Source organism: Maniola jurtina, chromosome 18 (genome assembly GCF_905333055.1).
Source record: "Maniola jurtina chromosome 18, ilManJurt1.1, whole genome shotgun sequence".
Lineage (NCBI taxonomy): Eukaryota > Metazoa > Arthropoda > Insecta > Lepidoptera > Nymphalidae > Maniola > Maniola jurtina.
The window spans coordinates 1,533,998-1,551,124 of record NC_060046.1 but is presented as its reverse complement, the minus strand read 5'-3'; the positions used below and the strand labels follow the sequence as shown (position 1 = coordinate 1,551,124).

The 17,127-nt window shown below is 36.9% G+C and overlaps 1 protein-coding gene across 1 annotated transcript; it reads right to left on the bottom strand.

Annotated features, from left to right (window-relative positions):
• Positions 1 to 7,833: 7,833 nt before the first annotated feature.
• LOC123874506 (E3 ubiquitin-protein ligase RNF115) lies at positions 7,834 to 16,889 on the bottom strand. The gene is made up of 8 exons (XM_045919904.1): positions 16,666 to 16,889; positions 14,623 to 14,790; positions 13,877 to 13,935; positions 12,272 to 12,531; positions 11,611 to 11,772; positions 10,813 to 11,031; positions 10,256 to 10,288; positions 7,834 to 9,892 (listed from the first exon to the last, which is right to left on the bottom strand). Exons 1-8 carry the CDS (start codon positions 16,747 to 16,749, stop codon positions 9,633 to 9,635), a joined length of 1,245 nt encoding a protein of 414 aa, XP_045775860.1. The 5' UTR covers positions 16,750 to 16,889; the 3' UTR covers positions 7,834 to 9,632.
• Positions 16,890 to 17,127: the final 238 nt, after the last annotated feature.

Below are 17,127 nucleotides of genomic sequence, written 5' to 3'. Positions count from 1 at the left end.
AAACTCACGTTAGTAGTGAACTTAGAAAATTATAATAAGAATAAGAATAAGAAGTGTTTATTTATTTTATTTATGATGTATTGTGATTACTTGGTAGATGGTCTTGTTTGCCAATACACAGTCAAATTTTTTATTATATTACCAAGTCCTGATGCCAATATTATGGCCTTATGGCATAAAGCTATGTGGCTGAACTAAAAAAGCAATATTTAAATGACAATACAATGGTTTCAAAACAAAGTACTTTGGAATATTGTTAATATAAACCACGGCACATTAGAAATGACGTTATTAATAATCGGGACCTCATTAACAGCATCTTTAAATTCCAAGATATGTAAACAATCTGTTCTTGTTGAGTTTAAGATTAAACTTAATTTCATCCCGCCACTTATTATATAGCATTTATTTGGATTTAATTTGGAAAAGTATAGCAGAAAAATTTACTGCAACAATCAACAACTGGTGGAAAGCCAAAATAAGCAAAAAAAAATTATTGCTCTCATACCTACGTTACGTTTGCCCGAAATAAAGTAACATACGTTATTATAAAGTATAGTTGGCAGCCCTAAACGTCGAGGTCCATTTATGGGCTACCTCTGATGAACATTTGGTACTCATAAAATATAATTCAATTGTTAGTTAGTAGTACCAAGTTTTAATATTAAACACACTGAGTATCAATTGTCTAGCTTTTATAGTTTCAGATTTATTGACAGTCAAAACTCCTAGTCTGTAATTCTACGGTACTTCCCGAAGTCATTAAGTAGGAATTTCAAGAATTATGAACAACAGATAAATTAAGAAATCGGGTCCCCCTTCATCCCCTCGTATATGAGATGCATATCTGTAAAATCTGTTGCTCGAATACTAAAGTTTTCAGGATAAGATGTCTGTGGCAGATTTATCAAACGTACCAAGTATCTGTGTTTGTAGAAGTCCTTAAAGACTGAAATTTGGTATATCTGCTTCAAAATTGAGTTGCAAGATTCCACCCGAACAAACATACTTACATACGAGTACATTGCAAGTTGAATAAAAGCTTTTAAAATAGAGGTAACGACTAACGATAGAGAGTGGGCCATGAAAATGATGTACCTACAAGAAATATATCCAAAAAAATCTAGGGCACCTGCCAAAAAGAAATGAAATCCCACCAAAAACATTTCATGTAAAAAAATGGCCAAGACTCACAAGTTCATAATGTTAAAAATGTTCATAATGTTCACTGTTAAAAAGTTATGAGATCTCCAGTAGAGCCAAGCCCCTAGCTGAGCTTAGATTTGTGCTGGCCATGGGATCTATCCCAAGTCCAAAGTAATATAGCTCTTAAATGCTCTTGACTATATCACATTTATAACAATAAATAACAAATCACTCTACTTACAAGCTCTGATTCTACAAACCCTACATCTTGGTAAAAAAAGTACGGCTTGGCCGTTTACAGTTCGTGGATTTTTTATCTGAAATGACATTTAAGCCCGGAATAGCTTCTGCGACCATCACGAAGTACAATACAATTAGTGATTGACGAACAAACTGTTCCTTATGGCCTTAAAATATGTTATGTCATGTAATAGTTATACGAACATTAAACGGCCAAGCCGTACTTTTTTTACCAAGATGTAGGGTTTGTAGAATCAGAGCTTGTAAGTAGAGTGATTTGTTATTTATTGTTATAAATGTGATATAGTCAAGAGCATTTAAGAGCTATATTACTTTGGACTTGGGATAGATCCCATGGCCAGCACAAATCTAAGCTCAGCTAGGGGCTTGGCTCTACTGGAGATCTCATAACTTTTTAACAGTGAACATTATGAACATTTTTAACATTATGAACTTGTGAGTCTTGGCCATTTTTTTACATGAAATGTTTTTGGTGGGATAGGATCTTCGTTGCAACGCGCAGGTAGAAGCAATTAAGTTGGCAGATGCGTGGACACGTGCGGTGTGGTGGGTCAGTACCACCGACTTCTAACTACTTCGATATTATGCGCACCTGGTGACCCGACGGCTGCTAGATTAATCGTCTAACCCGTTAGTTGACTTTGAACTGTTTATTTTAATGTTTTATACAAATTATAATAATTGAAAATCTACACCCGTATTAAACGGTCTACTCTTAAAATATGCAATTTACTTATAGTACGCGTCAGGTTGAGATGGCAATCGGAGTATAAGGCGGGGGGACGCCCCCGCACACTCATACGTCACCCGCGCTCACCCGCAGCGGGATATGTGGGTGTGCAGGGCATCTCCACACCGGTTGCCATCTCAACCTGTCGCGCACTATAAATATAATTCAGATTTTTAGAGTTCCGTACCTGAAGGGTGCCAACGGAACCCTATTACTAAGCCTCCGCTATCCGTCCGTCCGTCTGTCTGTAGCGGGCTGTATCTCGAGAACCGTAACAGAATATTCTTTATAATAAACAGGAACAAAAATGAACACTTTTACAATTACGTTATTTTTAATTTTGTAAACTTTTTAATTTAAATGTAATTTACAGTTTTCGTAATAGATATTAAAAAGTTCAGTTTTATATACAACAACTTATCCACATTTAGCTGTTTCAATAGGGTAACAACTACCTGTTGTGGCATATTTTAGACTTTTAATCATATTTACATACATGGGTAGGACTAGGGAGTCTAGTGGAATAATGTAATTTTAATTATTGGATAGAATCAGGCGTTACTTTGCGGAAGTTCATGTTTAATTTACGAAGATCACCATTAAAGATTAATCTCTAGTATAAGTTAGTGAGAAGAGAATCAAAACTGGTAGGGAGCAGAGTTGGAATTAGGCTATCAACTAGGAATTGCTAGACTTAATTGTGGAGTGGTGATTTAAATAAACACAATTTCAAATTTTATCTCTATTTTATTAAAACATCAAGACTTCAGTCTTTGGCGTTACATTTTTGTCTAGATTTAAAATTTGAAATGCATACTAATAAAAACCCAACCAGATCAAATGTAGACTGTCAACAGCTATCACTGAGGAGGCTATTGCGGTAGTGGATTTGTCCAACCGTTGAACTAGTGGGAATAAATACCACTAGTTCAACGGTTGAACTAATCAGTTGAACTAGTAGGAACGAGCGATTTTTTGACGTCTGTGAATACGACAAGATATCGGATCTTACTATAAGTATCGCAAAAAAGGCATTGATAATTTCGGGAAAGGTGCTATAGAACTTCACTATTTGATCTAGTTAGGCTTTTCAAAAATGAACCTTACAATTCAGTGTTAGGAACTATTGTTGTTTGCGCGATGTGGTACAGCTGAGGTCAGATAAAAAGAGCTCTGGGCGAGTGGGGGGAGAGGGTAAATAGGTACTGTGCTTTCCTATAACACGAGAAAGAAAAGAAGAGAAGATTGACTGGCGAATCAAGCGCGGCGGCATAGACACCTCCATTGACGCACCTCACTTCCACACCACCAGATAGGTTGATAAATCACCCACTGCGCAAGTACAGGGAGCTCTTTTTAGCCGACACAGACTCCACTATTCTTTTGCTCGCACAAGTACGGCTAAGCTGGATCGACATTTGAATGTGAACTGCCAACATGTCCTATTTCAATTTTTTTGCGATTTCACTTTATTCGTTCAAAACAATAACTTATTTGGAACAAATATGTTTTTGAAAAACATGTACCTACACCTTCATTTGCAGGAAGGAAGCATTAGCTGAAGGTAGCAAGTTTTTTGTCATCCGAAAAGTTGTAAAAGTTGAGATAATATTACAGTGTGCTTCGATCAGATTCTATATTTGACCCAAGGATGATAGAATATGAGATCGAAACAATAACCCCAGAGTAAACTGACCCTAAATCGTATTGGATTAAAGTCGAAAATTCAGTACCACCGATTTTAATTTCACAATGTTTCTGCTTGGTGCGCTGGCTGATGTTGAACTTGAGCTTTTAAAAAAGGTTTTAAGGTTCATTTTACTTTAAAGCTGAGATGTTTGGATGCATGAATTCTATCTGATGCAAAATCTCATATTAAATACACAAGTTGCCAGTTCACAGTCGATTTGTATTATTCTGGTGTCCTATTACATTATCTCGTTGCGAATGTGTATGTGATACAGAATTTCCGCAATCGACTTACAGTTAACGCTAATCTCAGAGCGCTCAAGAAGTTTGGCGTCACCTACACTTGTGGATACTTATTGCCTTTTATTCTTTGCTAGCTGAAAACTTTATATACAAATACTATACAGTTTTAAACACAATTTACAAAATAATGCTATGTGAAATATAGATAAAATTGCATTATAATGCAAGTTAATTTAAATTAATAGTACATTACGATACAAGTGATTAAATTAGACCATTATAGAGAAAGCTCATATGGCCTAAAGTCGCGTAACACTTATCCTTGACTTACTCCATTTTTACTCTGCGCAAAAATTTAGTTTCGTAGGTAAGGCGTGAGGTAATGAAAAAATGGTAAATTACATAACTTTTAGTTTAGACTTTAGAGAAAAACAAGAGAATCGACGCCATGGACTACTTAAGTCACGGATAAGCGTTAGTTCGGGTTTAGGTCATGCAATGCTATTTTATTTATGTTGGTAGTATTGATAACTACATTATGTAGAGAAATAGAAATGCTTTGTGTTAGTAATAAAGTTTAGATTTGGAGCACCGGCTAAATTCCGCAAACTGCATCACCTCGACCGCACTGTGTTCTGCTATCTGTCGCGTACTATAGGATCTATAGAATAGAATCATGAAGTTCAATGCACTTTTGAGAACTGACTTGACTGACGGGTTCACCCTTTAAGGGCTAAAATCGTACTTTTGACAGTTGACACAGAGCCAATATGGCGAGTGAGTTCTCAAAATGCACTATGCATGAAATAAAATAAATAAATGACCTAAAATTTGCCTTTAGCGAATAGTTGAGTTTTGACAGCGTTACAAAAATGCTTGGAAAACTCTATTTTGTAAGCAGTTCATTCAGATTTGGAGTCATTCTTTAATGGCAATGAAATGTATGTAGGTTGCAAGGATTTTAAAAACAAAAAATTGTGTTTTTTCTTGTTATATTTAAATAATAAACAGCAACAATTTCCTATAACTAGGATATTTACAAAATTTACAGCAGCATATATTTTTTTCCTTAAACAAAGAAAGTAAAAAAAAAAAGAAAAGTTGATTACATTTTGCGTAACTAGACGAAGTTTGTGAGTAGAATATAATAATAATGAATAACTTAGATTTTGTTTTATCAAGTGCCAGTTAGAATCAGATTGATTTGAAGGTAGCATCCACACTGACCTCTGTTTCCTATTTCTCTGTTCTCCAGCTGTTTCCTATTTGAATCTGAAGGCTGAAAAAAAATCAGTATATTGCGACACGGACTCGCACACGAATGCTTCAAAAAAAAAACACTTATTTTTTCTTTTTAATTTTCATGACGGCCATTTTGAAATGTTTATTATTTGTTGTTATAGGCGTCATTAGAAATACACATTCTATGACATTTTCAACTCTCTACTTATTACGGTTCACGAGATAGCTGACAGACAGACGGACAGCGAAGACTTAGTAATAGGGTGCCGTTGACAGCCTTCGGGTACAGAGCAACAGACAGCGCCTCGGAAACATGTCTATAGTGTATAGACACGTCTACAGCCTATAGACAATTGTTAGTTATAGTGACGACAGTATAATTTTGTACAGATGTTCTATTTCACGAAGACCGCTTGGCTATGTTTGTGTGAGTGCACACGTACACATTGCTAGTGTGTACACACACCGATCACCAAACACCAGTAATAACGTGTAATGAGTGATTCATATGGGCACACGAAAAATCGTGTGTATCTGCCATGTTAATATTTTTTTAACACAGTGCTTTACATATTATGAGCCAGTTTCACACTAATATTATAAAGGCGAAAGTTTGTATGTGTGTGTGTGTGTGTGTGTGTGTGTGTGTATGTTTGTTACTCCTTCACGCAAAAACTACTGGACGGATTTGTCTGAAATTTAGAATGGAGATCACACTAATATTATAAAGGCGAAAGTTTGTATGTGTGTGTGTGTGTGTGTGTGTATGTTTGTTATTCCTTCACGCAAAAACTACTGGACGGATTTGTCTGAAGAATGGAGATAGATAATATCCTGGATTAGCACATAGGCTACTTATTATCCCGGAAAATCAAAGAGTTCCAACGGGATTTCGAAAAACCTAAATCCACGCGGGCGAAGTCGCGGGCATCGGCTAGTATTATATAAAATTAGAATATTATTAAAAATAAATCAGTTCCATACTGTTATAAGTACAGAATGTAATGGCTATTCTCACATATTTAGTTGATATAAGCCAGACTAGTTTGGGACCCATCCGGGGTCTTTTCTCATAAGGATTGAGATGAGTTACGAGCTGAGTCCCTATGGACCCTGGATGGGTTAGAAACTAGTTGGGCTTACATCGACTAAATACGTGAATATAGCTGTGTTGTTACTCCTTCACGCAAAAACTACTGGACGGATTGGTCTGAAATTTAGAATGGAGATAGATTATACCATGGATTAGCACATAGGCTACTTTTTATCCCGGAAAATCAAAGAATTCCCACGGGAATTTTAAAAAACCTACATCCACGCGAACGAAGTCGCGGGCATCAGCTAGTAAAAATAAAAAATCAAACGAATTATTATTTATTATTATCTACGACATCTACCTTTTTTTGGTCAGTCATGTAATAACAGAGTATTCTACTTCTAACTGGAAATATCAGAAGCCTTGATATAACCTCAATGTGGATGCGACCTTATCATTAAACAAAAGAAAATAATAGTATTAAACATTTATTAATCTATATCATAATAATTATGTACACACTGCAAGTCTATTATTTCATGCAAATCTAACTTGACTGCAGAATTGAATGGAAAAACCTAAAAGTTCTTAGGCGTTTTTAACACTGAATAATTTTTCAGTATGCAGCTTTTGACAAAACCAACATTGTTAACAATTAGGGATGGTGCCTACTATAGTGCGTTTCATCGAACAGTACCTATGGCGTTATGTTGGCTCCCCTGTCTGTCCAAGTCATTGGCACCATATTTGCATAAGAAGACGCAGATTTTGTTTATTTTCATTTGATTTTCCTGAATGAATGAAATGAAAATCAAATGAAAAAAACAAAATCTGCGTGTTCTCATGCCAATATGGTCCCAATGACCACCCAACAGACAGGGGAGGCACCATAACGCCATAGGTACTATACGATGAAACACACTATAATCAAATTAGCAACTTTTATGTTCACTTCCATACATACATTTGTTGTGAACAATGTGAAACAAACTTCGGCACGGCGGTCTCTCCGTCCATACAAACGTAGTTTCACTCTCATTAACCGACTTCGAAAAAAGGAGGAGGTTCTCAATTCCTCTGAATCTTTTTTTTTTATGTACGTTACTCGATTACTCTAAGACGCCTGGACCGATTTAGAAATTATGTTTTTGTTTGAAAGGGTATACTTTGCAGGTGGTCCCATATAAATTTGGTGAAGATCTGCTGAATATCTTCGGAGATGGAGAACAGATCTCCTCAATGGATAACAGCAAATTGCTCGCGATCAGTGTAATAGCTTAGGAAACAGTAGGGTTTTAACCGGGCATAGCATATTATAGTACAGTGGGGCCACTAAAAATTGTGAAATAAAAAATTTTCAGAAGAAAAATAAAACAGACTTCAAAAACCACAAACACTAAAAAATAAAAAATATTTTTTGATTCTACACGTGGAATGTAATGTATGTATGAAGTCGGGCAAGCTTCACACTTGGATTTCTAGTTTCTTTTATTATGCTTGTTCGACTTCACTCGAGTACTGTTATCCATTGGTTCTGTTCTCCATCTCCGACGACATTCATTAGATCTTTAGCAAATTGAAATGGGACCACCTTTGAGGTATGCCCTACAAAACATTAAAAGAATCATCAAAATCGGTTCATAATTGGCGGAGTAATCGTATAACAAACAAATACAGAACAAAAAAATACAAAAAATAAAAACATGCAGTAGAATTAAGAAACCTTCTCCTTTTATTGAAGTCGGTTGAAAAGAAAGTCAAACTACGTTTGTTTGGAGTGAAAAAATTCATCCTAAAAACATACATTTCACTAGTCAAATAGGTGATTAAATAAAACCTCATCAAAACTAATGCAGTAAAAAGAAAGTCTGAATGACTATTTAAATATACACTAAAAATTATTATAGCAATGACTATAATTTACTTATTAAATAACTTACAATGTTCTGCAATACAAATAAAAGGCACACAACTTTTAATGTGGTATACATAGGTGATTTGAAAAGTACTTGCATTTGCTTTTAAAGGTCTATGGGCACACTTGTATGAAGGAAGCTAGTTAGGATTGCCAGATGCCCCGTATTTTACGGGTTACCCCGTATTTCAGGGTATGATAATACAGAAACCCGTAATTGCGAAAATAAAATACGGGGTAGATAAAGCTTTCGTATTTTTTACATATTCAGCCGGATCTGGCTGTCGAAAACAATCCCTGACGTTTTGTCCAGTAGATATAATATGGCAATGCGTGGACCAATACTCGCATAGCCAAAACTATTGACTTACAATTTGAAGAGCTTTTAAAAGCTCTTCAAACAATAAGTATTAAAAAAAATATCTATGTAAAACACTATCTCCCGTAAAATAATCTAGAACCCGTATTTTTGATGCTGGTAACCCGTAAATCAAGATGTGGCAGGTGACAAACCTAAAGCTAGTGCTAACCAGCGCTTAGCAGACACGGGGAAAATCCTTTTATTATTATTAGAGTTGAGCTCACATCATACTCCTCCCACACGAAATGGAATACACATTGATAACTTTCATTTGTCCTCAGTATTGTAACTTTTAGGCCCATGCCCCTTTGTGTGAAGCACTTTCTCTGAGCCTCGTGTGTTTCCACTGACATGACATGTTCAATAGACCATCCGTTATTCATCCGATTGGCTGAATTTATTGTATTCTTATTGCAACAATGCATTGTAGTCAATAGTGAGCGAGCGTCAACCAATCAGAGGTAATTGCGATTGTGACATTGTAGCCGTCATTCTACCACAATCAAGCTGCTGGTTAATTTTGAATGATCTGATAATTCGATCACATCATTTCTTATTAACGTGAATGGTCCAAAACAGATGTTTTTTGCTCAGTGGAAACATAGCTAAACATACATATGAGATCAATTTGTCTTTGCTCAAATCTAAGGCAGTTAAAACAAGACAGAGTTATATCGCTGGCATAAATCCGTCTCCTTTTAATTGAAATTTAAATCTGAGCAAAGTGGAAGAACACTCTATAGCTCTCAGCCTTAAAGTTGACGCACAGCTCTTACGAAGTATGCAATAATTGTATTAAGTGGTTATTCAAAGTGTGCCGCCATTTTCAAATACACCCAGTATGACTGGAACAATATTATAAAAAGGAACAATTCACACAATGGTCGCACAGCTACGTCTCGTCTTCTGAAATCTTTCACTTTTCACTTTCACTTCACTGAACAACCATTGTGTAACACTATTAACTTTTTTTCACTTTCACTTTTATTTCATTCATAGTTTATCTTCTCTAATCATAGTCCATGTCAGTGTTGTACTGTCGATCCCTGTCGTTTGAGTTGAGGGACGTTGAGGAGTTGGTTGAGCCGGTTGAACTTGAGGAGCGGTTCTGTGCAGCCCAAATGCCCCCCGTGGTCACCGATGAAGCTGGGGACATTGAGCCAGACGTACTAGTGTCGTTTAGCGAGTCCCAGGTGTGAGTTTGTGATGGGATCCGTCGGATTAGAGTTGGAAGTGCACCCGTGCGGCGTTGGATCACAATGTGGGGTGCTGCGGAATAAATAAATAAATTAATTAGATTCACAATCTCTAAGCTAAATAAAATGACAGGTCTGAATGTATGCTATCTGTCTCATAATGCCCCCTGTGGAAAAGTATAGCACCAGGTTTAGGTTGAAATCTATATAGGGCACTTTGACTTTGTTTAGACTAAGTGTCAGTTAAAACGAGACAGATTTATGCCAGCGGTATAAGGGCCAGCTATAGATCTCAGCCTTAGATGTGTTAATTTAGGCTTTAGAAATTGCATCTATTAGCCACATTTTCAAATTTTAGTATGTAATTATTAAATGTATTTATTAGTCCAAGCAGAATCATTTTTTAGATGTTTATAAATGTAAGATTGGCACCTACCTGCATTTACAAAGAGACTTGACAGTGGAGTACCTGAAATGAAAAATTGTAAACTTAGTTATGAATGAAAGTTTCAAAAAATTTTACATAGCTTTTCTTTTAGTTTTTGTTATGTATATGGAAAAAGTGTCAGTTTTCTTAGGGCTCTAAAATTATGGTGGCGGTTGGTTCAAATAAAACTGTCATACCCCTTCCAAGTTAGCCCACTTCTTGGACTGCATCATCACTTACCACCAAGTGAGACTGCAGTCAAGGGCTAACTTGTAATGGTATAAAACATCAGTCAAGTGCGAATCGGACTCGCACAGTCGCAATAACACTTTTAATTTTTTTTTAATTTACATGGCGGCAATTTTGAAATTACAGCGGCATTAGAAATACACATCCTGCAAGAGTTTCATGTATCTATTATAGATCACGAGATACAACCCACTGACAGACAGACGGACGGACGGGCAGAAGGATGGACAAACAACAGAGCCTTAGTACTAGGGTCCCATTGGCACCCTTGGGGTACAGAACCTTGAAAGATGGTGTAAGTTTTTCTCGGTACTCACCTAATCGGATGTGGTGCGCCGCGGTGGTGGCGGGCGGGGGGCCGGTGGTGGCGGTGGTGGTGGTGGTGCTGGCGGTAGTGCTGGCGGTGGTGGAGGGCGGCGCGTCGGGCGGCAGCAGCGAGCGGCGGCAGATAGGACACGTGGCGTGAAGCTCGAGCCACGGCGTTATGCAGCTTTGGTGGAAGATGTGCTCGCATTCCAACCGGGACACGGTCTCGTCTGAAATAGGTACAATGGCGTCGAATCTGAGTTTTTTCGCTGAGTTTAGAGTATCTCCATGTTTTGCTTTTAATATAGCTAAAAATCCCATAGGAATAAATAATTTTCCAGGATAAAAAAAAATTCCAGGATGCAAGCTTATCACTTTCATATAAATCAGATAAACAGGATAAATCGGATAAAAATAAAATTTCATATAAATCGGATAAACAGTATATAATACCTTGATTTTCTGGTATAAAAAGTAGCCCACATCCGTCGCCGGATATAAGCTAACTCTATACCACATCAAATTTGGTTAAGCTGTGAGGCTATGAAATGCTAGTAGACAGACAGACACACTTCGCCTTTCTAATATTAGAGTGTAATAATAAAGTATATGGATCATTTTATTTGCAAAACTGCAGGTGTATAAGATTCAAGATTCTTTATTTGAAATTACAATAATTGGTGTTACATAGTTGCATGTATGCAGTGTCTTCGAGTTGCGTACGAGTTGAAAATGGATATCATTTTCGGGATCCACACCCCAAAAACCTAAGCAACAAAGTTTTGGACAGCCCTGGACAGTCTACATACCAAGCTCGAAGTTCTCCCAGCAAACCGAGCAGGCGGTGTTGGCAGCGGCTTGCTCCGCGGTCACCTGCTGCGTGGGCAGGGCTGCCAACCGCTCGCGCGGCAGCGGCGGCGGGCCGGTGTGCTCCAGCTGACCCAGCAGTTGCGTCACCACCGCGTCCAGCCCTGAAACATACAGCCACCCAGAGTTACAGTCTGCACAGATATTTTTTTAATTTTTACTATGGATACAAGTTAGCTCTGGACTGCAATCTTATCTGGTGATAAATGAAGATGCAATCTAAAATGGAAGCGGGCTAACCTGGAAGGGGTATGGCAGTTCTATTATTATTACAGCTGCCCTTTTGGTTACTACACGGCATCAGGAGCGTTAAATCGCTTGGCGGCACAGCTTTGCCGGTAGGGTGGTAACTAGCCACGACCGAAGTCTTCCACCAGACCAGACCAGAGGAGGAATTATAAAATTCCAAATTTCCCCTGCCAGGAATCGATCCCGGGACCTCCTTCTCCCCCAAAAATCATAGTCCCCCGGAGTGCCAACGAGCACAAAGAGAGCGCCAACAGGAGGCTTGCCGCCGCTGATCAGCCACAGCAGCTCCTCCTGCAGGGTGGAGCCTCGCTGTGGGTTGCTGTTACTGGCGGTAGTGTCGCCACTCTGTCTCACCTTCTCCCCCAAACACATAGTCCCCCGGAGTGCCAACGAGCACGAAGGGGGCCCCCGCCGTCATGGCCCCCGCGGGAGGCCTGCCGCCGCTGATCAGCCACAGCAGCTCCTCCTGCAGGGTGGGGCCTCGCTGTGGGTTGCTATTACTGATGGTGGTAGTGTTGCCACTAGAAGGAGTGGTGGTTATAGTTGATGTGAAGCTGGCTATATTATTGCTCGTACCGTTCACTGTAGTTGCTACCGCGTTTGCGATCGCGTTACTGAAAAAATGGAAAAAAAAATATTATTACATATCAACTCACATGTTTCGATTTGATTTGTTGTGTGACTTCATAAAAATAATTAATTAGCGCCATCCGGAATATGTCGGCGAAAATTCCTTTGTGTTATCGTGCTTACGCGGGATTGAAGTAAAACTAATGGGGCGCGGGATTCCATTTTTGTAAATGAATCGACCAAAGGTTTTTATCATATCATGTAGTAAGCAAAAATTGAGCTTTCAACCTAAAGCACTTACTACTTGGTATTTTGAAAGCCTAGATAAAAAGGCAGTTTCAAAACGGCTGTTCTGTTTGGCGCCGATTTTTGGTGGAGGTGATGTTCAAATGTCACCTCCTGTTACTGCCATCCAAAAATCTGAGTTGGTTTCAAGTTGAAGAAATTTTATATCAAGAAACAGGTACCATATTCATAAATAATAGTTTTTTTTTAATTTGTAGAACAATCCCATGCATTAAACATTCAGTGACCACTGACCATACATTGTTTTATATATTGTGAGTTAATTTATTCACTAACCAACAAAAGAAAACCTTATAGAGAAATCATATTTGGTTTTTCATTATAGTTTTTGAAGAAATGTTTGGTGTCATTTTGATGGCCAGCACAAAAAAAGCCTGTTAAGCCTAGATCTTGGTGACATTTTCATATTTCAACCGTTAGTATTTTTCATATCAACCAAGCAGACAGGTCACCTGATATGCAGTGATTACTGTCGCCAAAGAAATTTGTCGCAGCACCGGTAGAAGTGTTGCCAGTAGTCAGAACCACCACTTAAGTTAGACAGTCCAAAAGGGGCAAGGCATCCGCCCAAATGATTATATAGCAGTATTATACCAATCCTTGCCTCCTCTATTACACCACATGGGTTACCCCTACATCCAGAGTTTAAATTAAGGAACCCTGAAATTTTTATATGTAAACCAAGTTAGATATTTCAGCTTTGAAATTTAATATAATTTTACTAAGAATATTGTTTATAGTCAGGCATTTCGAGAAATAAATCCACCTCTGGCTTACTTTTAGATTTAGAACCACAAAATAATTGAATAGTGAACGTAATATGTTTATCTATATACTAATAATATACCCGCGACTTTGCCCGCGTGGCCTTACAAATTTCAGACCCGTCTTTTAACCCCTTAGGAGTTGAATTTTCAAAAATCCTTTCTTGGCGGATGGAGAAAGTAACCTTAACATTTGCATACAAAAGTAGATTTATTTTACATTATTTATCCAATAACTTACTTAGAACAAGGACTGTATGTTTATCTGTGACTTATAATCTACACTACAGTACATTAAAATGATAAAACAGAAACATACCGTACTCGTTGGTCGCCAGACATTAAAAACGCGAGGTCATTCAACATAGGTGGAGTGCTCTGCAAAGAAATCACACTTAATATTATAAAGGCGAAAGTTTGTATTTGTGTGTATGTGTTTACTGGAAAAACTACTGGACTTGGCTGTTTGGAATGGAGGTAGATTATAACCTGAATTAATACAAAGAAACTACTTTTATTCCAAAAAAAATCAAAGAAATGTTGGTAATCATTTAGTAAAACATATATTAGTAGCTTATACTCACGACTTCGTAAGTTCAACCCCTTAGGGGTTAAATTTTCAAAAATTCTTTCTTAGCGGATGTTTGTCATAATAACTATCTGCATGCCAAATTTCAGCTCAATCCATCTAGTGGTTTGAGCTGTGCGTTGATAGATCAGTCTTTCAGTCAGTCAGTTCAGTTTTCCTTTTATGTGTATATGGATTCTGAGGTTTATTTTCTATTTCAAAACAGCAAGCACCACAACCATTATACTTTTATGATTCTTTGATAACAAACAAAAAGTTATTTAAATATACATATTTTTAAAGATAAGAAGACATATTATATCTTTTCATAGATAAGACTTCTATTAAAAAATATTCTTTTCAATAATAGTGTTATTTGTCAAAAACTGTTATGGCCTTTTTGACAAAATAACAGAATTGCTATACTTCAAAAATTATCGATAGATTAAAATTACAGATAGGACATTGATGTAGAATCTAGATTGCAGATAGTATACCGTGTGAAACTCATCAGAATCGTCCAGTGCCAGCTCATCAACAGTCATGTCATCAATGTTGCTCATGTCAGCATCACTGTAGTCATCACGGGGCAGTGGTACGGGCCCCTCCGCATCCTCTTCCAACTGCTCAATAAAACCACCTTCACAGTACGGGCACATGTAGTCCTGGAAAAGATAGGAATCATGTTTTATTTCATTTCATTTCTTTATTTTCAATAACAAGCTACACATTAGATGGCACAAAATACAAAAAGATGTCCAGGCAGGCTGAGGCATTGCTGGCGAGACGAACTTGATGCTTATATGTCGGCCTGGCCCCAAATATCCCTAGACAGAGACAGGTGGAAGGAAGAAAGGGAGGCCTTTGCCCAGCATTGGGAAAGTTGAGGCTAACAATAATAACAAAGGTAACAATATTGGTTTCTTCGTGTTCGTAAGCGCTTGACAGCTTGTCTGAGCATGTTAACTATATGTAATACTGCTATCACTTGTAGTTTTGTCAATACACAAGTTTAAAAAACTTAATAAAAGTACGCTCCTGAAAAAAGCATACTATTATAACACTATTGAAGATTATGTAAATGATAAAAGAGTGTACATTTGACTCAGAGCTATGTCCAAAACTGCAACAAGTTTATTCAAGAGTTGACAAGAAAAGGTCAGAGATAATATTTTACTTAAACACATTAAAAAGGTTGGTCCAAGTTAACTTAACAGGTATTTAAGCATAACTAACAAAATCTTCCATCTGTGCATCAGAGACTATTTATTTTATTACATCACCTTTATTCATTTATATTAACAATTATTACTAACATAATAAATATTATGATATGAATGATTAAGCTAATAGAGGCAACAATCATTCTGAACTTGAGCTAATTATTTAACCTTAACAATTTGCAGAGTTTCAGTGATTAAAGTTAAATGATTCATGAAAAGTATTAAGGAACAAGTTTCATTTCCATAATATTAGAACTAGAAATTTCTAAAGTGCCACTTATGGTAGCTTATGAATTGGTATATTGCTTATTCATTGTTTGTGTCATAGAAACACTAAATCAATACCAATTTGCATTTGATTTACAGAGACATTGGCGTCGATTCTGATGATTTTCTCTAAACTAAATTTAGAGTATCAATTATAGTTCTTTTCATAATTAGTAAGAAAAAGATGTGAATACTCTAAAATTTAGTTGTGATCAGAGTCAGTACCATTGTGGCTAATTGTTGTTAATGTAGCAGAAAGGCATTCCGAACCAGTGGTAGATGTATTTGATGACTCAAGTACTTTTAAAAGTTTAATTGAATAATATTTTTATTCTGTTGTACACAACTCTAAACTAAATTCACGGGTCTAGTCTGCCTTTCTACAGAAAGCATTATGAAAGGGATAGTAATATATTTAGACCTGCCATGTTAGTTTATTTTAATCATTTAACTTGAGACGGTGTGCAGTCGTGAACCAGTGGTAGTAGCAACCATATCCTTATATTTTAAGATCAGTAACAATTTACATTTATCTAGTAACTATTTCATAGGTATTACCAGTTTTGATGTGTTTGTTATTTTACAATCCAATGTTTTAAAGAATAAATTCAAATAGCAGAAAAGGAATACTATCACCCATTATTTTCATTGTACAATGTACATGTATTCATTCTAGTTCTATTCAATTAATATTATTGTCAACAGCTATCATACACTTGTACAAAGTACATTATTTCATACATAAATACATTTATTATTATGATGATGTAATTGCATGTAAACTTTGTAAATACACGCCAGCGTTCAATAGATTTCAATCTTTTATAGAGTACGTCATGAGCTAAGCCTAAATTGGGATTTCCTACCGGTTAGGCTAAAAGAAAAGCCAATTTGAATGGTAATTAGGATGCTGTTTATTTTAAACTAGCCGGCAACTTCAACCAGGATACGCAGTTGATACGGCATGACCTTGAAACTGCATCACAGGTCACGATTACGAGGAATTTGGAGGAAAATGTGTGGCAATAATAACTATCTATTGATTTTTACCTGCTCAACATCTTGGAATTCCACAAGGCACCTATGACAAAAGAACCGTGGTGGTGGTCTACGCTCTACCATAGCATCAGCCATCCTTATTGTTTATTCACAGTAACACTAACAAATATTTTACAAATTTAATGACACAGGGACTACGCTTTCAATCAATGAACAAAAATTTATCATTCGCCATTTTTTGAGACATGCCTGTTTTTTTTTTCTTTCTGACCACAGACTAAACAAAGAGAATATAATCACTATATAAAATCCATTGACAATAATTGATATCTGACACAGATAATAAAATACTTGACAGGATTTGACTTGAATAGCACGGAGCAACCCAACCAAATCAAGCCAAAACGCAAGCCAAAACGCGACTGATGGTGCTTTGCTGATCGACGTAGTAATCTATAATATAAAAATGAATCGCAAAATGTGTTGGTAAGCGCATAACTCAACAACGCCTGG

Bases quoted from the DNA above. Each gene is read 5' to 3' on its own strand.
- LOC123874506 (XM_045919904.1), bottom strand. From the start codon at position 16,749: ATGGCTGATGCTATGGTAGAGCGTAGACCACCACCACGGTTCTTTTGT. The intron at 13,936-14,622 runs GTATACTATCTG...ATTTCTTTGCAG, and splicing joins ATTCTGATGAGTTTCACACG to AGCACTCCACCTATGTTGAA. The intron at 9,893-10,255 runs GTAGGTGCCAAT...TTTATTCCGCAG, and splicing joins AAGTCTCTTTGTAAATGCAG to CACCCCACATTGTGATCCAA.